Consider the following 21,139-nt stretch of genomic DNA (forward strand, 5'->3'; position numbering starts at 1 on the left):
GACTGGCCGCCCACCCCACCCCTGGTCCCCAGGCGCGGTGCTGATGCTGGCTGGTGTTCCCAGGCACAGAAAGCCTGTCGTGTGCCGTATGGAGAAAATAGGTGTTTTGGATGAGCTTCCTTCAGGTGAGGGTTACAGTGCTGTTGGCCGTGAGCTCAAGGTTAACGAACCAACAATATATATTAATAAGGTGTCTTTATATAGAAACGTACATAAAACAAGGTGACAGATTGATCATTTGACAAAAATGTTGTGGCCAGAGGCTTGAAGTATTTGCTAATTTCATGTTCAAGGAGACCACAGAACGTTAATGTAAGAAATGCGGGAAAAACACGATAAATGAACAAAACAGAAACTGACCCACTGGAGTAGAGAACGAGCTGATGGTTACCAAAGGGGAGGGCATGGGGAGACGGAACTTTAAAAAAATCCTGGCCGTGTGGCTCAGTTGGTTGGACATCCTCCTGCGCACCAGGAGGTTGCCAGTTTGATTCCTGGTCAGGGCACATGCCCGGGTTGAGGGCTCAGTCCCTGGTAGGGGGCGTGCAGGAGGCAGCCCATCCATGTTGCACTCTCACACCCATGTTTCTCTCTCTCCTTTCCTTTCTCTCTAAAAATCAATAAACTATTCTTTTTTTAAAAACCGCCTGTTTAGTTGAGCTGGTCAGTCATCCTCCCCCACTGCCTGTCCCACCCCGTTCCCTCCCCAGGACAGGAATTCCTGTTTGCCTGGTTCATGCTGCACCCGTGCCCAGAACAGGGCCTGGCACCCATCAGGTGCTCAACAAATATATATATGAAATAAGCTCTCCCCATCCCCCTCCCTACCCAGGTCTTACCCCAACCCTTAGACTCCAAACCCCCCAAAGACCCAAAAGCAAAGGGCTGAGGGGGCATCAGTAGTTTTAAAAAAAGGATCGGTTTTTAATTTACAAGAGTTCTAAATGTACAGAATTCTCCATTAAAAAAATCGTTATACACAATAAATACAGTACAAAAAAATTTATCTTACAGTACTAGTTTTGTCTCCGAGATTTCAAAATCTGGCGCGGGTGGCTGGCGGCAGGAAGAACAGAGGGAAGACTGGCTGGGGAGGGGGTGGGAGGAAGACCCAGGTTTCCTGTTTTGGAGGTGCTCGGACTGCAGTGGAGGGACGGCAGGGTTTGAAATCTCTCTCACTCTCTCTCTTGCTCACTCGAGCACACACACAGGGACACAGGACCAGGAGCTGGACAGGCGCACAGGGATGTGGCAGGTGCCCTATGGGGGGTCCTGCAACGCTGGCTCCCGCCACCCATTCCGTTTCCTCTTGTGGCCTGTTGGGGGCGGTGTTGCGAGGCTGAGCATGGTCTCCAAGGACCCTCCCAGCTCTGAGCGCCCTCCCGGCTTGGATGGGTAAAGCCACAAAGACAAGCCTGGTACCCAGACACACACGAGCAGTGGGAACAATCAGGGTGCCCCCATCCCTGGCAAACACACACATGTCCCCTGGGGGGGGAGGGGAGTGTAGCGGGAGGTGGGAAGAAATGGGAAGCAACACACCAGATTTACCCCTCCTTTGGCAGGGGACATTTTACATTTACAGCCCCCTCCCCTAAATCCACAACCCCCACCCAACAACCCAGCTGAAGCAGGTGGTGGGGAAAGAGGCCTTTGTGACTCAAATAACTTAGGCAAGAAAAACTCAGGGGATCCCCGGCTCATGTCCCCCAGGAGGCTTGAGGTCAGATTCCCAGCTGCCCCTGGCGACTGCTTGCAGGAGCGAGGGGACAGGGAGGGAAGACCAGCCCGGTGTTATCTGTTCAACGTCCTGGCGCCAAGGCCGCCGTTGTGACTGGAGGGTGGGTAGGCCTCTGGCCTGTGCAGGGGCGAGGGGGAGGCCGGCGTGACTGCCGCTGGTGGGGCGTGGGGGTATGGGGGTGCAGGTGTCCGGCCGGGGGCCTGCTGGAGGTTCAGGATGCTGTCAATGGCGCTCTGGAGGTGCTCGGTGAGCGTGTCGTCCTGTGGGCTGTCACTGGAGAAGCTGGCCTGGTCCACGTCGGGGGACTCGGACTTGCGCCGCTTGGTGGGCAGCGGGGGCGCCTCCCAGCCGGGGTCCCTGCTGCCGCTGCCCTGGCCCGCGCTGGCCGCGGCCTCGGGAGGCGCCCCCTTCAGCATGCGCTGGTACAGCTCGTCCTCCACCGCCGCCAGCTCGCGGATCAGCCCGCTCGTGGCCTCGTCCACTTTGGTGGGCAGCGGGGCTGGGCTGCTGCCCCGCGCCCTGCCCGTCACGGCGCCCTCGGCGCCCCCGCCGCCCGGGGCCTCCACGTTCTCGCGGTACGTCTTCCGCAGGGGCAGGCGGGGGCAGTGCGGGGCCGGCGCCGGTGGCTTGTGGTCCGTGGCGGCCGGCGGCGGGTGGTCCACGGTGCCGTTCATCTGGCCCGTGGTCGGCGGGGGCGGCGGGGGCCGAGGCGGGGGCTCGGGCGCCTTGAGGGCGGCGGGGGGCGGCGGGGGCTGGTGCACCGGGTCCAGGGCCGTGTTGTGCACGACCTTGCTGAGCCCGGCTTCCTGCTTGATCTTGAGCTTGAGGCCGATGCGGCTTCGGGCCTCATAGGTCTTTATGGGCGGGCGATTGCGGGAGGGCATCGGGCCGTCCTCGTCGGCGTCCAGGGAGGAGGCGGCGGAGGATGACGACGACGAGGACAGGGAGGAGGAAGCGCGGGCCCAGGTGACGGAGGGGGAGCCCCCGCCGTGCCGGATCACCAGCTTGGTGGGCAGGTGCAGAGGGGGCTGGGCCGGCGCCCCAGAAGCCGAGGACGGCGGTGGGCCATGGCCCGGGAGCCGATGTCCCTCAGAAGGGGCTGCGACAGGGAGGCCGAGAGAGCGCGAGGAAGACACGTACTCATCTGTAGGGAGGGGCCGAGATCCCCCAGGGGTTAGGGAGCGAAGGCACAGGCCGCCGGAGCAGAGCAGGGCTCGGAGGCGGCTGTGCACCGGGCACCTGCTATCCACGGGCCCCGCCAGGCCGGGCTGCTTACTGCGACCCCCCTCAGCGATCCCCGAACCCCAGCCAGGCGCGGGGTGGGGGAGACACAGAGTCAGACTGGAGGCCGCCTTACGTCCTGCCACCTGAGTGCCCCGCTTGCTTCCCCCATCCCGGCCCTGCTCCCCTGCTTTTCTATGCTCCTGGAGGTGCAAGAACGTTCCCTCCAGGACCGCGGGGGTGAAAGGACTCGGTTCCCAGGGAGCCCAGCCGCACAAAGGCGGGGCTCGGGCGCCACCCAGCGGCCGAGGAGGTGAGGCCACGCCCCCGCCCCCTCCCGCCTAATTCTGGGGCCAGGGAAGGAACCCGGCACACCGCCCCCTCCCCTCCCCCCTCACCAGGCTTCTCCTTGGCCAGCTGTTTGTCCAAGGCGAGCGTGGTCTTCTCCTCCTGAATGAACATCCGGTCGATCATCACCATCTCGGCCGAGGGGCTCACCCTCTGAGGGGAGAAGACGGGCAAGTGAAGCGGCCAGGAGAGGAAGGGGACCCGAGTGTCCCGGGTGGGTGGGAACGGGTTCCAAACCGTCCTTCTTGTGGCCTGACAGCCAGCCTCCCTGCCTCCCTGCCTCCTCACGAAGGGGAAGGGCGGGGTCGGGGGAGGAAGGTGACAGCCCCTACCCGGGACTCCTCCAGGAGCAGGAGGCGGTACTTGTTGAGCATGGCCTGGGTGCGTTTCAGCAGCTGCGTGGAGACCGTCTCAAACTCCTCGTCCACTGCGGAGGAAGAGCAGAGGCCCAGAGGCAGGGAGGTTGGGGGCGGACAGACGGAGCAGGGTGCCTCGCCACCCCCTCCGCAAAGCAGGGGCAGGGAGGGAGAGTCCCCGAAGACCTCACCTCTGTGGTAGTCGTTGGGGGAGGGGAGGGCGCCCTGGTAGACGTGGTAGGGCAGGAGGCGGTGCAGGGCGTCCTCGAAGGAGGGGAAGGCTGTCTTGTAGTCTGGGTGCAGGACGGAGCCCTGATGTTTGTGCAAATGCTCCAGGAAACTGGGGGTGCGTGGGGAGAGAACACACACGCAGAGCTGGTGATGAGGCAGAGGAGAAGCCAGGCCCGCAGCCCTGCCCCAGGCCCCGAAGCAGACAGCAGGAGCAGGAGAACACTGAGGAAACAGGTGCTAACACGCCCTGGCTGCTCTTGACTTGTCTCACTGAGACTCTGGTGACAACCAAAGGAAGCAGGAGCTCTCCTTATCCCCATTTCACAGATGAGGAAACGCAGGCCCAGAGAGTGTGAAGTGCCTCCTCCCAAAACACACAGGAGGAAAAGGCAGCGCTGGGAGTGAGAGGCCAGAGCCTGAGACTCGTCCTCCCTGCTATACCGCCTCCCGCCACCGGGGGGCAGCATGGCCCCACGCTGCCAGCGCCCAACAGCAACCTTGAGCAGCGGAGGGAGGTTGGTCCCTTGATCAGTGGGTAAAATACTATTCTCTCAAAAGGCTTCGCACCACATCACAAATTACAGTGAGTTATGTCTCTGTTGTGTGGTGGTCTCCTCCCCATCAGGCATGCTGGTCCCCACCCTGTGCTGAAGACCAGCAGCCCTCACACACCACAGGAGCAGGAGTTGGTCTGTCTTGTATTTCCAGAACCTAGCAGTGCTGGGCAGTGAGTGCTTGACCAACACTTGGTGGAAGGAGGGCAGAAGACAGGGAGAGAACACAGGCAAGCATCCAACATTTACCCATCCACCCACCCAAACACCCATCCCTCCATCCCCCCAAATCACCAATCCCTCCACCTACTCATCCAGAGCCCCATTCACCCATCCACCATCCACCTATCCACCATCCCTCCCTATCTGAGGTGCTGAGGGTGCCGCAGTGAGCAGACACACCAGTGCCTCCCTCTCAAGTTGGCAGCCTAGCGGTGCCACGTGAATGCTCTTAGCGCAGTTTCATCAAATCCTCACCCATCAGCCTATGATCGTGACTATCGCCACCCCATTTTCCAGAGGGGGAGACTGAGGGTATGTGAGGGAAACGGCACTGGGAAGTTGCAGGGCCAAGAGGAGGTGGAGTGGGGATCTGCACTCAGGCCTGCCTCACCCCACTTCTGCGGGGTGTTCCTCACTCCCCCTCCCAGGCCTCTGGGAAGGCACGGGGGTGGGAACACAAGGATGGTGCTGCCACTCACCAAGCTTCTTTGCTGGGCTGAAGTGGGGGTGGTTTCTTCAGGCCACTCAACTTGCTCTCATACTGCGGGGGAGAAAGGCGAGTGAGGGGGTCCACAGAGAAGCGTTCCCTCCCTCTGTGCCCCGACCCCATCTCCCCCATGGGTTCCTGCCCTGCCCATCACAACCTGTGGGAAGACCTGGGCTGGGCCCAGGTGGGGGACGTGGAGAGGAGAGGGTGACAAGCAGGTGTGAGCCCTGGGACCCTCAGCCAGGGACCCTCCAGCCCCTTCTCACGCCTCCATCTGCCTTCTGTTCACCCCAGGACCACATCTGGTGTCTCCCACCCCTGCTCATCACATGGCCTCTGTGTCCACTGACTTGCCCTTTCTCGCCACCCAACTCCGCTCACTGTGCCCAGGTCTCTTCACCCTGACTGCTTCCCTCTCCCCTGCCGAGACCCTGCTTGTCCTCCAGTGAACTGGCCTCTGGTGAATCGTCTTCAAGGCTCTCCAACCGAGTCCCTCCACTGTCCCTCTCATTTCCGCAGACATGTCCTTGTCTTCCTGTCCCCCTATTCCCAACAGCTGGTCTCTGCCTCACCCCCGCCCCCACCCATCTAGGGTCTCACCAGATCCTCCCCTGCATTTCTCATCCCTGTCCTGAGCTGACATCTGACAGTCTCACCCGTCCCTTCTCTGGTCTCAACCTCTCACCTGTTCCCGCTCCAGTGACCACACCAAGGTCTCGCTCAGGCCATCTCTCCTATCGTCACCCTGTCATCTTGGTGTCTGTGGGTCTCCATCCAGCTCTCTGGGTCTCTCACATGCCCCTGCCCAGCCTGTCCTGCTGTCTCACTGTCTGGATATGTCTCACCAGCCTGTCCGTCAGCCTCCCCTGCAGCACTGGCCCCTTCCCCGGTTCCCCCGTGACATGGCTCCGGCCCCGGCCTTCCACCCTGGCAGCCCCTTACCTGCAGCCCGGAGGACTTCCCTGGGCCAGACACAGCGGCCTTGGCCACACTCAGGGTCGGGAGGTTGCTGGCAAAAGCTTTGCTCTCGGCAGGAAGCAGAGGAGGGAGGCCTAGGGGCGAGTGGGGGGCAAACAGGGCTCAGAGGTCACTGGCACAGAGACCCCTTCCTTGCACATGACCCCCCCCAAGCCTGCACCCCACTCTGCTCTGGGGTTTTGGCCTCAGTGGCCCCAGCCCTCAGATCTGGGGAACAGCCCTTCCTTCTCCACCTTCCCTGGCCCCTTGGGTTCTCACATCCCCAGCTCAGCCCCTGCCCACCTTCAGGCCCCATCTCTCCTTCGTGGGGGACCTCTCCCCTACCTGCAGTGGCCATGGGTGCTGGGGCAGGGGGATGGCTGGGGGCAGTGGGGGTCCCGGGTGGGGCCTGCCCGCTGACCAGCACAGAGGCAGTGGGATTGGCGAGGGGCCCCAGACTGGCGGAGGTCTGCGGGGCAGCAGGGGGTCCCCCGGCCTTGCTCTGGAGAATGATTCCGGACGGCACCTGAGGAGGGGACAGGTGGTTGAGGGATAGGGGGCACACGCTAGAAATGGGGTGGCCGGGCACCAGGGCTGGGGGCTTGTGGAGCATGCGGTGGGGCCAGTCCCTGCCTTCGTTACCTGGTGAAATCTCTCCAGAAGAGCCTTCGGCTGGGGCAGCGCCGGGAAGGGGGTGGTCACCATCTGGAAGGTCCGAGGAGGTGGTGGGGGGGGTGCTGAGGGCTCGGGGACCAGATGGAGGGTTGGAGGGGGTGTGGGGGACTTGTGGGGCCCCTGGCCAGGTGGGAACTGGAGCTGGAAGTCAGGGGGCGTGGGGGCTGGCAGTCTGGTGGATGTCTCGGAGGACGCCACAACTGAAGAGGTGGAGGCTGGTGGGAGGTGGGGGGCTGGGGGCAAGGGCCCCTCTGGTGGCTGGGAGGGGGTGCACAGAGGGGGCTGGGGTGGGCCTGGGGCAGTGGGGGCAGGGGTGCTGGCAGGTGGGGGGACGCCCAGCTGGTTCTGGATGACAAAGATGCCAGGCAGAGTGGGGGGAGGCTGGGGTGGGGGGCAAGGGTGCAGAGTGGGCTCTGAGGGTGGGCGGGACAAGCTCTGGGGCTGAGAGGGCGGGCGCGAGTGGGGTCGGGAGGGTGGGCGGGAAGGGGGCCGAGCGGGGTGTGGGGAGGGCAGGTGGGGGCTGTCTCCCAGAGGGGCCTGGTGAGGTAGTGACGGGGACGAGGAGGGGCCTGGGCCCTTCAGTGGAGCCGCTGCTGGGATCTGGGCAGGATAGGGAGGCAGAGGGGAGGGGGCAGGGGTCAGAACCAACCTTGGCTCCCATTGCCCCAAGACACTGGGGACCCCGGCCACCACCAAAAACCACCCTTCTTAGCAACCCCTTGTCCTGCAAGAACCCCACCATGACAGCAGCTATCCTTCCTGCCTCTCGTTTCTCAACTCCCCACCTCACCCCTGCACCTGTTCCCCACTTAATCTCCTACCTCACCTCCACACCTGTCCCCTCCTCACCCCCATCTCACCCCTGCACCTGCCACCTCATCCCCTCCAGACCTCTGCCCTCTGATCTCCCCCCTCCCCATACGCGCCCCCTCCCCAACCCCTCCAGTGAAGGCGAGCTCTGCAGGGTTTGGGGGCAGCAGCAGAGGAAGCAGCAGGCGACACCACACCAACTGTCCAGCAGGGAGGAGGGGCAAAGGAGCGGGGCACAAGCAGCGAGGGGGGAGGAGGTGGCTGGGGGGGGCAGCGTCCCAGCAGACCCCAGGCCTGACTGTCTAGCTAGCCAAGGAAAACAGACACCAGTGTCGACACCTTAGGCTGCGTACCAGGGTGGGGCTGACGGCCATGAGGGCATAGTGGGGACTGGGGGACCCAGGGAGCCCAGGATGGCAACCGAGGGGCAGGGCCTGGCCCCCATTCTAAGTGTGTGGGCCTCTGCCTCTGTGTGTCTGTGGTCAGGGCTGCTGGCCTACCTGGGTGCCACATGAGCCTGCAGGGTTGGGAATGTGTATGCACACGAGTGAGGTGTGTGCGCATGTATGACTTGCACACCAGATCCGGCCACAGTTCTATTACACGGACACAGCGACCCTGCCTCAAACCCACCTCAGCCACAGCGCCTGGCCCCCTGCACCCTCCTCCCCAAGGGGTCACCTCCCCAAACACCACACCCTGGCAGCTGCTGTGTCATGGGTGAGTGCCAGCTGTCACAGAATCCTCACCCTAGTGCCAGCTCACACATCCAGCAAGTACAGCTGGCCACCTGCGCCCACTAGTGTAGCCTTCCATGGCCCCAAGAGCTGAGATCCCGTCGGACCAATTTCACAGGTGAGACACTGAAGCCAGGAGCGGAAATGACTGGTCCAGAGTCTCCCTTTCTTACCACCACCCAGGACCTCAGAGCTGGCCAAGGAGGACTTGGGGGACTTGCCTAAGGCCACCCAGCACTGCCACGCTCCAAAGTGGGAGCTCTTCGCTTCGAGCCCCAAGGTAGGCTGACTCATGGTTAGAATCATGACTTGCTTTCAGGCTCCAGGCCTCTGGACCCTCCCAGCACACTCCTCCAAGCCTGGCCCTGAATAACTTCAGCAATTCAAAACCAAACCAATCAATCAATTGCTCCATCCATACATCTCCAAAGGCTTGCACCCTGAGAAGAGATCAGAGGGGGCAGCCCTGGCTCTCATAGGGGCTGGTGAGACTGTCACCTGATAAGCCCTCTGGAAGGCAGTTTGGTCTGGTGACTTTGAAGAGGCCCCAACCTTTGACCTGGCAGCCCTCCTCCAGGCATCTGTCTGTCTAAGGTGCACTCAAGCCCTTGCTCACAGGGCTACCCACTGTGGGAGTATTTACAAGAGAGAAAATAGGAAACCAACCAAAACAGGTGAGTCAGAAGAGCTGGCCCACTCCACAGCTCCCTAAATGCATGGCCAGCACGGTGCTAGAAGGCTGAGTGAAAGGAGGGTAGTCGCAGGGTGGCCGCACAATTGGCTAACTTACATTATGGACAGTGGATTAGATAACAGTATTGTCTCCACGCTAAATTTGCTGAATTTGAATATATCTACTATAGAGTAAGAGAATGCTGTTCCCAAGGGCTGAAATACTCTACTAAAATATTAAAGGGTAAAGGAGCCCGCTGTCTGCAATTGATTCTCAAGTGACTTGGGGGAAAAAAATGCTATTGAGAGAGCTAAGGATTTAGGGAATGTAGCAAAGTATTTATAATGGGTAAGTCTGGTGTGGCAGCCAGCCTCTGTGACAGCCCCTAGTGATCCCAGGTCCTTGTATTCAGTCTCCTCTGACACCAGGGTTGGTCTCTGTGACCAATAGAATTTGGCCAAAGTGATCATAACTTCCAAGGTTAGGTTATAAAAAAGACTGTGGCTTCCATTATGGGCAAAGTCTCACTCTCTCTCTGTTGGGTCATTTGCTTTGGTGGAAGCCACTGCGCAGTGTATTATGAGGTACTCCTTAGAGAGGCCCCTGGAGAGAAGGGCTGAGGCCTCCTGCCAACAGCCACATGAGCATGCCATCTTGGAAGCCAATTCTCCAGGCCAGTCAAGTTTCCGGATGACTGCGGTCTTGGTTCACATTCTGACCTCATGAGAGATGGCGGGCCGGGACCCTCCAGCTGCTGCTTTCAGATTCTTGTTCTTAGAAACTGTCTAAGTTAATGTTGGTTGTTTTAAGTGGCTATGTTTTGGGGTAATTTTTTACACAGCAATGCATAACTAACACATCTGGTTAAAGAGTAAAGAACTCCGATGAGTTCTTTGTACTATTCTTGTAACTTTGCACATACTTGAAAGGATTTAAAAATGAACTTTAAAAATACCCAAATTAAATCTGTTCTCATTAAAAATGCAAAGACAAATACGCACACACACCACAAACAAAGTAAAAAATCAAATGATATACTGGGGGAAATACCTGGAATTCATAGCACAAACCCCACCTCTCTCAGCTGTAAAGAGCCTATAGAAACCACCAAGAGTAACAGAACCAGTGAGAGAGGGGCAAAGGGTCTGACTAGACAGTGTGCAGGAAAGAAAACACAAAAGGCAAAAGGATTTCAAGAGATGCTCAAGTTCACCTGTAATAAGAGAAATACAAACCGAAAGCACCCTATGGAACCATTTTCACTCATCCCATTAGGAAGAAGCCCTGTGTCTCATAAAGACACTCAGACATTGCTCATGGGGTTCTAACTGTGCATGATGTGCTACAGAGGAACACAGCCTGACAGGAGCTACCAAATTATAAATGCACATTTGCTGTGATGCAGCACATAGGTTCCTGGGAAGTGACCAGACAGATGGATACACTTGCTCATGGGAAATGAGAGGAACAAGTTGTTCACTGCAGCTCTGTGTGGAGCGCCAAAGCCTGGACACAGTCTAATGTGAATGAATATAGCATTTACTGGGGAAATGGGATTAGTTTCAGGACCCCCCAAGGACACTGAACCCCACAGATGCTAAAGTCCCTGATATAAAATGTCATTGCATTTGTATATAACCTACACACATCCTCCCTTACATTTTAAATCATCTCTAGATTACTTATAATGCCTAATACAATGTAAACACTATGTAAATAGTTGTTATACTGTGTCATTTAGGGATCAACTTTCTGAAATTTTTTTCCCCCTGAATATTTTTGATCGGTGGTTGGTTGAATTCGCGGATGCAGAACCTGAGGATATGAGGGTCAACTGTCATGTGCTAGTTTCTGGGCAGAGAGAAATGGAAGGGAAATGTGAACTCATATGTGCACCAGGCTGTATGTGCACAAAGAACCGTAAGGATTTAGGAAAATAAGTCACTATAGTTAACTGGAGGGAACGCAGGCTGGGCACGTAGGCACGGGGTGGGACACGTGCCCCATACTTTAAAAAGTGCCCTTTGCCCTGGCCAGTGTGGCTCAGTGGTTGGAGAGTAGGCCTGAGGACTGAAGGATCTTGGGTTCAATTCCTGGTCAAGGGCACATACCTCGGTTGCAGGTTCGATCCCTGGCCCCAGTTGCAGCAAGCTGGCTGCAGATCTGGGGTTGATGAAGCTACTGGAGGAAAAGCCCCCACAGGCACAAGCCTCAGGGAGGAGCAGCTGGGTTAGCATTTTCTTTTTTTAAAAAAAATGTCTTTATTGATTTCAGAAAGAGGAAGAGAGAGATAGAAACATCAATGATGAGAGAGGCACTGATTGGCGGCCTCCTGCAAGCCCGCTCCTGGGATCGAGCCTGAGATCCAGGCATGTGCCCTGACCAGGAATCGAACCGAGATCTCCTGGATCTTAGGTCAATGCCTACCAGATTGGCCAAGTTCAATACACTGCGGAGGTTGTGGGAATACCAAGTTTCATACACTGCTGAGGCATGGCTAACATATTCTGGGGATAAAGGAGAAACCAATGTATACTCCATGGAGAGCAATTTAACAATACCTGTCAAAACTACAAATAAATATGCTCTTAGATGCAGCAACTGCCTTTCTAAGAACTCACCCTGCAAAGTGATGGATCTACAGTCATTTTTTACAGCCTTGCTTATAACAGGTAAAGAGCAGAAGTAACCAAAGTGCCCCAGAGCAAGGCCTAATGCTTAAATGAACAGCAGCACATCCACACAGAGGAATACCACGCAGGCGGGTAAAAGCCGTCTCCCAGGCAACTTGACGAAAGCAAGGCACACACCTGCACGGAGCACGCTACCATTTTTGTAAAAGTGGAAGGAAAAGAATCCAGATGTTATTTTGCTGTCTGTGCGCGGGAAAGGAGGGGCTTCTCGTCTGTATCTTTTGAAATGTGAACTATCTGAATGCTTCATTTGTCCAGATAGGAAAATGGTAACTTTAGGAAATCATCCATTTCCTGCCATGTGCACCAACTTCCTGCCTAGCTAGCCTGTGGGCTCCTGGGGCTGGCACTGGTCTCAAGAGTCCATGACTGTCAGGAGACCCTCAGGAAGTGTCTGAGAAGCGGGAGAGCACCAAATCCCAAGCCAGCAAGACAGAGCGGCAGGCAGGGCAGCCAGGGGAGGCAGGGGAGCGGAGGAGGCGCGGGGCAAGGCTGGTCTGCGCTGCGACACAGGCTACCTGGGGGGCTGGCGCCGGGGAAGCCTGGCCATCAGAAGCCTGAGGGCCAAGGCCAGCTCCTTTGGTGACGGGGGTGGTCGGGGCTGGGTCTTGGGTAGGAGCCGGGGCGCTGACTATGACCGAGGCGGGCACGGAGAGGTGGGGACCCTCGGCAGAGAGGGGCTGCTGGCTCCTCTCCTGAAATGGGCAGCCGGCAGAAGGTCACCAGGCCGCCCCCAGACCTGCAGCCTCTCCACCCCGCCCCACTCCACCCCACCCTCACTGATGCTCCAGAGGAGGAGGCAGTGGGAACTCGGTGCGAGGGGCACCAAGAGGCTGGCAGCCCAGGGGTCCGGGCACGAGGGAGGCTGCAACCTGGGCAGCTCCTTCTACTGAGTCCCTGGAGATCAGCAGTCTCCCAGCTGCACCTCGCCCTCCACTTCTCCCTCCCTCTGTCTGTCCACATCCTGCCTGATGCTCCTGGGACCTCTCCCCAGCACTCCAGCAGGAAGGCAGTCTGTCCGTCAGCCAGTCACTCGCTCTCCTTGTCAATCTTTCTGTTAGTCGGCCAGCCGTCCACTCTCTGCCTGCTTTTCTGTCAACCAGTCCCTATCCTTGTCTGCCTGTCCCTCTCCTATGTTGAGACAATTCCTCTCCTTGTCTGTCGCCTGCCAGCTGGCCCCCCTCCTTGTCTGTCCATCTCCCTGTCCGTCAGTCGGTCCCTGTTACCCTCAGGCCTCCTGGGGACACTGTCACGCAGAGCAGGGGTGCCACCTGAGATGCTCTCCTGGCCCACAAGACCTCCCCAGTCACTGACGCGCTGCTCCCGGCCCCTCCGCAGCAGAACCCCTGCCCCTGCCCTCGGCCCCTCACCCCCACCCCCACAGCCACCCCCCGTCCTGCCGCACTGGCCCTGGTTACCTGGGGCAGGAACATCTGCAGGGAGTCCTGAGTGAGGATGGCCGTGGCGGCAGCAGAGGCGGGCAGCACAATCTTCTCCGGGCTGGGTGCCAGGACTGGGCTGGGCTGGGGGGTGGTAGCCTGAGGAGGGTTGGCAGCCTGGGGTGTGGGGGCCTGTGTTGGAGGCTGCTGCTGCCCCTGCGGCTGCTGGAGGCCCAAAGGCAGTGGGGTGCTGGCCGTGGGGGGCGCCTGGGGGGCAGTCTGCACTGTGAGGACAGGTGCGGCCTCCCCAGTGGCGGCAGGTGTGGCCGGCTGCACCAGACCATCGGAGGTGTTGAGCATGGCCACGGCGCTGGGGGGCAGAGTGACCCCCTGGAGGACAGTCGTGGCAGTGGGGCCAGTGGGTGCTGGCTGGCTCTGCGTGGGCAGGCTGCCCGCAGCCAGAGACACGGGCATCTGGAAGAGAGCCGGCTGGCCCACCTGGATGGGGGCCGAGAGGATGTGGGCTGCACTGTGGGCCCCGGAGTGGGGGGCCAGCACGGGGCCCAGGCTCAGAGGGCCTGCCAGGTTCTGGTTGGTGAGGATGGGGTTTGCGATGAGCTGTCCGCCTGCGTGGGGGGCTGCGGCTGCCAGGATCTGCCCGCCCACGTTGGCCGGCAGGGCCGAGAGCGACTGGGGGAGCTGGACCGCAGACCCGCCGGACAGCAGGAACTGGTTCTGGCCGGGCAGCATGTGCTGGGCGGGGATGACGATGCTGCTGCCTTGGTTCAGGAGGTGGACGCTCATGGGCTTGCTCAGGGCGCAGGGCGGCTGCGGCGGGGCTGCCCCCGTGGTGGTGGCGGGAGGCTGCTTGAAGACGTTCGCCTGCAGGGCAGGCGCCGGGAAGCCCGACAACACCACGTTCTGGCCGGCCTTGCCTGCTGCCATGAAAGTCAGGTTCTGGGGGGCCTTGGGTTGCTGCGGGAGGCTCCCCGCCTCACCCTGGATGGTCAGCGTGGCGCCCGCGGGGGCGAAAGGCTTGGGTGTCAGCTGGTAGAGCTTGGGGGGCAGCACACCGGCAGGCTTGGGCTGGATGGGTGTGGGTGTGCGGTGCAGGATCATGTTGGGCGCAGGGACCAGGGGCGATGTTCCGAGGCCCGGGGCCACCGCCAGCTGCTGCCCTGAGGGTGCCCCGGTGGCTGCGGCAGTGGCAGCGCTTGCTCCTCCGAACACCGAGTTCCCGTTGAGTGTGGTGGCCACGGCAGCAGGAAGGTTCTTCTGGATGACCAGGCCGGCCCCCTGGGGCGAGACACCCGCTGATGCCAAGGTTACTGGTTCCGAAGGGCCAGCCGCCGAGGCCAGATAGCCACTGACAGGCACCTGCTTGGCCAGGAGCTGGGAGGTGGGCGGGTTGAGCGCCATGACGGGCTGGCCCACCACCTGGATGGGTGCCAGGCCCAGTGTGGCCGCTGTGGCACCTCCAGGGCTGCCATTGGGCAGGCCCTGGAGGCCAGGGATGGGCTGCAAGGTCACGTTGCCCAGGCCCACGGGCTGCAGGAAGGGTTGGACACTCAGGGCTTTGTTGACCACATCCTGGGGTGGCACCAGGGCCTGGTGGGTCAGCACGGTGGGTGGGGCCTGTAGTCCCAGCAGATCTGTGCCACCTGGGAAGAGGGCCTGGGGCCCCGAGGCCACTGCGGTAGCCCCTCCAGCACCCACTGGGCCTGCCCCGCCATCTGCGGGCTGCAGCGTGGGCAGCTGGAAGGGGCCCAGGTCCAGCTCAGCCTCTGCTTCGAGCGTCTGCTCGGTGATGTTGGCCTCTTGGAGGCTCTGCTGGAGGATGTCACAGGGTTGGTCAGAGCCCCCGCTGCCCCCACCACCACCCCCTGCGGAGGGCGAGGCCAGGATGTCATCCTCCAGGAAGTCTAGGTCCACACTGGGGGCTGGCTGGCTAGGCTCTGGGTTCAAGTGGTTGCCAGAAGCTTCTTGCACGTGGAGCTGGAGGCCAATAAAGTGGGAAGGAAAGACCCGAGATTAGCAAAGGGCCGGGCTCAGGGCACAGCTAAAACTGAGACTCTTGGTGTTGGGGTGGCACAGTTAGAAAGAACATTCCATCTGGAAGTGGCTGGACTCGGGTTCAAATCCCAGCTCCACCAGGGCTTAGCTGTGGCGTTTGCTTAACCTGGCTTCATGCCTATCTGTTCAAATCGGTAGAATGTAATGAAAACCATTTACTAAATAGTTGTACAACAGTCCTTAATTCTCATCTGCAATTCTTAAACCCCAAAGGGTCCAGAAACCACGAATGCTTTTATAATGCACTGGAAGCAAAACCTGACCAGAACGGATGCGGTGCTCTTGGGGAAAGGCAGAATTTATCCACACAATGTGACCCTTCTTAAGTCTGACCACGGAAAGGTGAGTGAGCGTGTTGTTACGTGTAGCACACACACACCCTGCATCACCTTTCCAGAATCTGAAAAATATCTCACCCCAAAGGTTTTGGATAAAAGATAGTGAGTGGTTCTTTTAAACGTAACAGCAGCACCCGCTACTGACACGAGCTTTACTCTGTGCCAAGTCGCTGTGAGCTCGATGTTTCTTAACTGCTTTCCATGCCCGATCCAGGACACGCGGGTATGAATACGTGTATGCATATTTCAGCAAGTATTCTACAGGCACTAAGTATGCTCAAGGCATGAATCCCCGTGATATTTGACTAGAGAGCCTCCTAGGGTGGCCGTGACATTCAGTAACATCGCATACAGGAGGTGCTTGGGGCCCAACCAGGAGCCATGTGGGTGTTAAAAAATGACAGCAGTGATGAGAATGGTGACCATGGGGTACGAACACAGGCTCATCCTCAGTCCTGGATCTACAAAGGTAATAACATGAAATGTCTATTTCTTGGGTTCTGGATGTAATCATTTATATTATGAAAGATAAGTTATGCGGAATATATTATTATAGCTATAAGAACTGAATAAAAAGTACTGTGAAGGGCCCGGTGTAGAATACGTGCTCAGTAAATAATAGTTATGACGATGAAGAGGGAGGAGGGGAAGGGACAGAGAAGAGGGGGGAGGAAGAAAAGGGGGGGGAGAGGAGGAGGGAGGCAGAAGCAGCAGGAGAGAAGAGGAAGGACGCTGACATTCAGTAATGGGCATGCAGTAGGTGCTCAATAAATGTCCGCTGCGTTCCCCACTCTGGATTTTGTCCATCATCCCACCTTCACTTTCCAGATGGAGACAGGTTCATATCAGCTGATCCCCTTCCCCTACCCAGGTCACTCCTCAACAGCTGAGCAAGGATAGGCCCCCAGGCCCCCACATCTCCTCCCCAGAAAAGTGAACCCCAGTGAATCCCAGAGTGGGCATCTGCCCCCACTCCCCAGGACAGCTCTGCACCAGCTGACCTCCAATGCTCTACCCAAGGCCAGGGTCGAGTCAGGGCGGCCCAGCAACGGAGGTTCCACCTCCCCCACACTGCTCTCAGTGACTGCCCCCTGCCTGCCCTCCACCCAGCAAACTGCATCTTCCAGACGAGTGTTAACCCCTCCCTCTTGCCTTTGGGGCCTCCCTCCCACCGGCTGCCGCCATGGGCAGCTTAGGTGCCGATGGAGCCTGTGGCCCCCCCAAGCCCCAGAGCCACTTACCCCAGGACCTTCATAGAAGGCACTTTGGGCCTCCCCGGGATTATCCAGGAGGTCATCACCGTCCAGCTGCAACAAGACCCGCCCCCACCCAAGGTCAAAGGTCAGCTGGGCAGTGAGCCAGCCCCTGCTCTAGAACAAAAAGACAGAGATGAGGTAGGGAGCAAGGCGTCCCCAATACTGAGTCCCTCAGCCTGGCATCCAAGGTTCTCCTGGCATCATGGCTGCCGTGACTACAGAATCCTGCCTCCACACCTTTGCTGTGCAGGCCCCTGCCTTTTGCCCTTCGTCTCTTTGGTAACACATCCTTTAAGGCTTGTCCTATATGCCACCTCCACCCAACAACTTTCCATCCCTTCCCACTAAGTCACTCCAAGTACCCGCCACGTCCCCCCAGCCAGGTGCCTAACTCGCCCGCTGCACGTGTCTCTGGGAGGACAGGGGCTGGGCTGATTTCCAAGAACACCTTCAGTACCTAGGACAGAGCCTGGCTCTGCATAAGTGCCCAGTGAACATCTGTCTGTGGCCACAGTGGCCTCGCCAATCTCTCTCCAGCAGGGTGCCTCTCCAGAGCCCCATACTGGTATATCCGACTGCCTCTCATCCATGGATTTCTGGAATCCACCCCAAACTCCCAATCCCAGAAATTGGTATCACAACTCAGTAGCTCAGGCCAAACAAAATCCAGGAGGTATTCTGGACACTCTCTTCCTCAACATCAAGTCTAGTTGACTGCCTCCCAAAGCCAGTACCTGGCTCCTCCTTGCCACCTGCCAGGGGGCCCAAGCCACCATTGTCCCACTACACTCGCTTAAGGTACTTATCCTTTCCCCTTCCTACAGGTGTGGGCTGGCTCAGTAACTTACTTCCAGTGAATACAATCTGATGGAAGTGACAATCTGTGACTTCAGAGACTAGCTCATAAAAGGCACTGAGCTTCTCCTGGCTCTCTCCCTTGGGTCACTCGCTCTGGGGAGCCAGGAGCTGTGTCCTGAGGATGCTTAAGCAGTCCCAAGGAGATGTCCTCATGGTGAGGAGCTGAGGCCTCCAGCCAACAGCCATGGGAATGAGTCGGTGTGGAAGCACTTCTTCTGGCCCCAGGTAAGCCCTCAGATAACAGCAGCCCCAGCTGACACCTAACTGCAACCGCAGGAGAGACCCTGGGCCAGACCACCCAGCTAAGCTGCTCCGATTCCTGACCCTTACAAACTGTGAGAGCTCTAACAAATGTTGTTTTAAGTCACTAAGTGTTGGGACAATTTGTTATGTAGCCCTAGATGACTGATACAACTCCTGTGGTTCAACAGACTTCTACTCTCCTCAGCTCCACCCCACTCTCTGGGGTGACAATTCAATATGGCATTCTCCTGCTTAATAACACACCAGAGCAGCCTGTCACATTCAAAATAAAACCTAAATTCCTTGATCCAGGTCTTCCAGGCCCTGCATGACCTGGTGACTTTTCTCACCTCCTACTACACTCCCCTTCAGTCCAGCCCCACCTGTGCTCTTTCTGTTCCTCACATGCCACCGTGGACCTCCCTTTGATCCTTCAGGTTCACCTTAAATGTCGCCTCCTCAGAGTGGCTCTCCCTGACCACACTGGCTAAAGAAGCCCTCGCCCCCCACCCCACTCATTTATCTTTTAAACCTCTTTTGTTATGCAAGTGACACTACTATTTCCCATCCTATTCTGTCACCTTTATTGGTTACTGGCTACTCTGCTGACCAGGGAAATGTGTATGGCGTGAGAACAGGAATTTGTCATCTTTTTTGCCCTCTGCCACAACCCCACTGTCTGACTCTCAGAAGTCAGGGGGCAGAAGTCTACTGCATGGGAACATGTCAGCCCCCATTCCACAGCCCCTTCCCTGGAAATGCCTCCTTCCCCACCACTCACCTTCTCGGATCCATGTAAGAAGTCATTGAGGGCCTGAGGGTCACTGAAAGAGAGAAGAGAAGAGGCACTGAGGAGGCGAGGGGTGGGCGGGGGAGGGGAGAGTGGGGGAGGGTGGAGGGAGCCTTTTACTCACCAAATTACGTCTAGTAAGCATCTCCCATCCTCATCATCCATCGCCACTGGACGGGGCGGGCGGGCGGGCGGGGAGAGGGTAAGGGAGACGAGGTTAGACTTCAGCAGCATGCCAGGACCTCCCTTCATGGACCATTCCCCGGGGTCAGGCCCCTGGAGGGGTCAGGGTTCTGTTCCCATGACCCTCAACTGCTCTGTGATATGTGGGGGCTTCTCAGAGCTGGGTGAGGGTCTTCTCTGAACAGTGTCTGGGAGCCGCTGATGAAGCAAAAGACACTCCTGCCAGAAGCATGCATGTGGCCTAAAACACTACATGTACCTTCCAGGGTTTGTGGTACACACACACACAGATGCACACTCCACAGGCCCCGGCAAGCTAAGGTCTACAACAGGGCAGGCAACGCAGACAGAGATGCGCGCATCCCCAGAGCCTCACGTGACAATCACTCTCCCTCCCAAAATTAGTCATGGGGACCGCCTCAGAAAGGCTCTTCCTTGGCTTTGGCTGCACTTATTGGTGGTGACATATCTCTAACTCCATGTCCTAGCCCCACCTATACTTCCTTCTTCCCATGTCGCCAGGTCTGTGGCCTACAAGCCGCTGCCTTTCTCAACCAGCAATGGGGAAGGGAGGAACAAGGCCCGGCCAGGGGACCAAAAGGCAAGATCTGCAAGAATCTGGAGAAGGGGGGAGGAAGAGCCTGCTCGGGGAAGGGAGGAACAAGGCCCGGCCAGGGGACCAAAAGGCAAGATCTGCAAGAATCTGGAGAAGGGGGGAGGAAGAGCCTGCCCGCAGCTGGCATGGAGGCAGGGGGTGGCCCAATGGCCAGGGGCCAGGTTGGAGAGGAGGGACCGCAGGCTGTGCCGAGGCAGATGTTCCTTCCTAGCCCAGGGGCCTAGGTGGGCCCAGGAGGGTGAACCGGGAACATCACGGGGACCCTCCACCGATTACCTGCGCTACAAACGAATCATGAAGGGAAGGAGGGGGTGTCCGCTCCAGGTCTACGCGGGGCCCCCAACTGGGGACTTGGGGAGTGTCCTTTCGGGGGCCAGCTGTGGAGAGAGAATAAGAGAGGCTGTGAGTGAGACAGTCAGCGGAAGGAGAAAGCTGTGGCTGGGGTAGGGTGTAAGGGGCGGGGGGATGGGAGAGGGGAAGGGTCGAAGATACGATGTTATAAAAGGAGAGGTCAAATGCAAGTTTAAAACCACACGAAACAACACTATACACGATCACATACACAGGATGTGCGTAATACTGTGCCGTGTGCGCACGTGTATCGTACGGTATGTACACACTACAGAATAGCACGTAACACTGTACAAAGTCACTTACTGGCCCATCAACCTAACAGGATGCAGCCAGTTCTGGTGACCGTGGCACTTCTGTTCTAGAAAGGGAACCCTGAATCCTGCTCCTGGGGGAACTAGGTTCCTACCAGTCCCTTGTCACACTTTTATCAACCCATCAATGGTTTCTTTGTGATTCTGTTTTAGGATGCTTTACTTAACATATACTGTTGGTTCATTAACAGCTAACACAGCCCACAGTTCTCTAACTCTCGTCTGAGTGAGTCACTAATGCAGGTCTTTGCTCCGCAGGGCACACCCAGGCCTCCTGATCTTAGGAACACTAGACGGGGCTTTGGTGCTATGCTGAGTGGCCATGATGGGGGACCTCAGCTGGACACAGGGTTGGTTTGTGACTTTCACGACTCTACACACGTCTGCAAGCGACCAGGAAAGCAGCGTGAGAGTTGGGGGTTACAGGTGCTGGCGAGTGAGCAAACTCGCAAAACCAGAATCCGTGCATAAGGAGGCTCCCCTGCGGCGCCGGGCTCCGGGCGCTGGCTTTAAGCACTCTGCGCATGTTAGTCGTTTCACCTTCTCTAAATCCCTCTGAGGTGGGGGATTTTACTAGTCCCATTCTGTAGATGACAGAACTGGGGCTCAGAACAGCTAACAACATGCTCAAGATCCGTCAACTGGCAGTGGCCAGGCTGGATTTGGGCCAACGCAGGCTCACTCCAGAGTCCCCGCCTTAACCGCTATCACACAGAGGATGCTCGAGGCATTGTTTCTCTTTTAAGATCTGACGCAAATACAGCAAAAATGTCAAGATAAGATGGGAAAATGTCAAGATAAGACTGGGCTGGGTGACTTGCTCGTGCAGGCTTTTGTTATCACCTTAGGAATGCATGGGACAGTCAGATTCAAAGTGATAAAGTGAGTGGCTTGGAACAGAGAGGACCATCAGCAGGGACTGGCTTCCTCTCCTCCTCCCCCAGAAAGATGTAGAAAGCAGCTGTCACAAGGCTCTGTCCCACCTAGATTCCAGGTGCACTGCCCAGGCCTGGAGGCGCTCGCAAGCACCCAA

At 58.0% G+C, this 21,139-nt stretch overlaps 1 protein-coding gene across 3 annotated transcripts; it reads right to left on the reverse strand.

Annotated features, from left to right (window-relative positions):
- Positions 1–907: 907 nt before the first annotated feature.
- Positions 908–19,809, reverse strand: BICRA (BRD4 interacting chromatin remodeling complex associated protein). Of its 3 annotated transcripts, XM_081119928.1 has the most exons (14): positions 19,718–19,809; positions 18,767–18,812; positions 18,634–18,676; positions 16,737–16,802; positions 13,124–15,079; positions 12,224–12,400; positions 6,760–7,392; positions 6,463–6,643; positions 6,103–6,212; positions 5,153–5,214; positions 3,858–4,006; positions 3,643–3,737; positions 3,361–3,463; positions 908–2,885 (listed from the first exon to the last, which is right to left on the reverse strand). In XM_081119928.1, the coding sequence occupies exons 2-14, from the start codon at positions 18,805–18,807 to the stop codon at positions 1,795–1,797; spliced, it is 4,707 nt and encodes a 1,568-aa protein (XP_080976054.1). In that variant the 5' UTR covers positions 18,808–18,812; positions 19,718–19,809; the 3' UTR covers positions 908–1,794. The 3 variants fall into 3 exon arrangements, with proteins under 3 accessions (XP_080976054.1, XP_080976056.1, XP_080976055.1); XM_081119930.1 differs by lacking the exon at positions 12,224–12,400 and having other exon boundaries at positions 6,760–6,822; XM_081119929.1 differs by lacking the exon at positions 12,224–12,400.
- Positions 19,810–21,139: the final 1,330 nt, after the last annotated feature.

Source organism: Miniopterus schreibersii (genome assembly GCF_964146895.1).
Source record: "Miniopterus schreibersii genome assembly, chromosome: 18".
Taxonomy (NCBI): domain Eukaryota; kingdom Metazoa; phylum Chordata; class Mammalia; order Chiroptera; family Miniopteridae; genus Miniopterus; species Miniopterus schreibersii.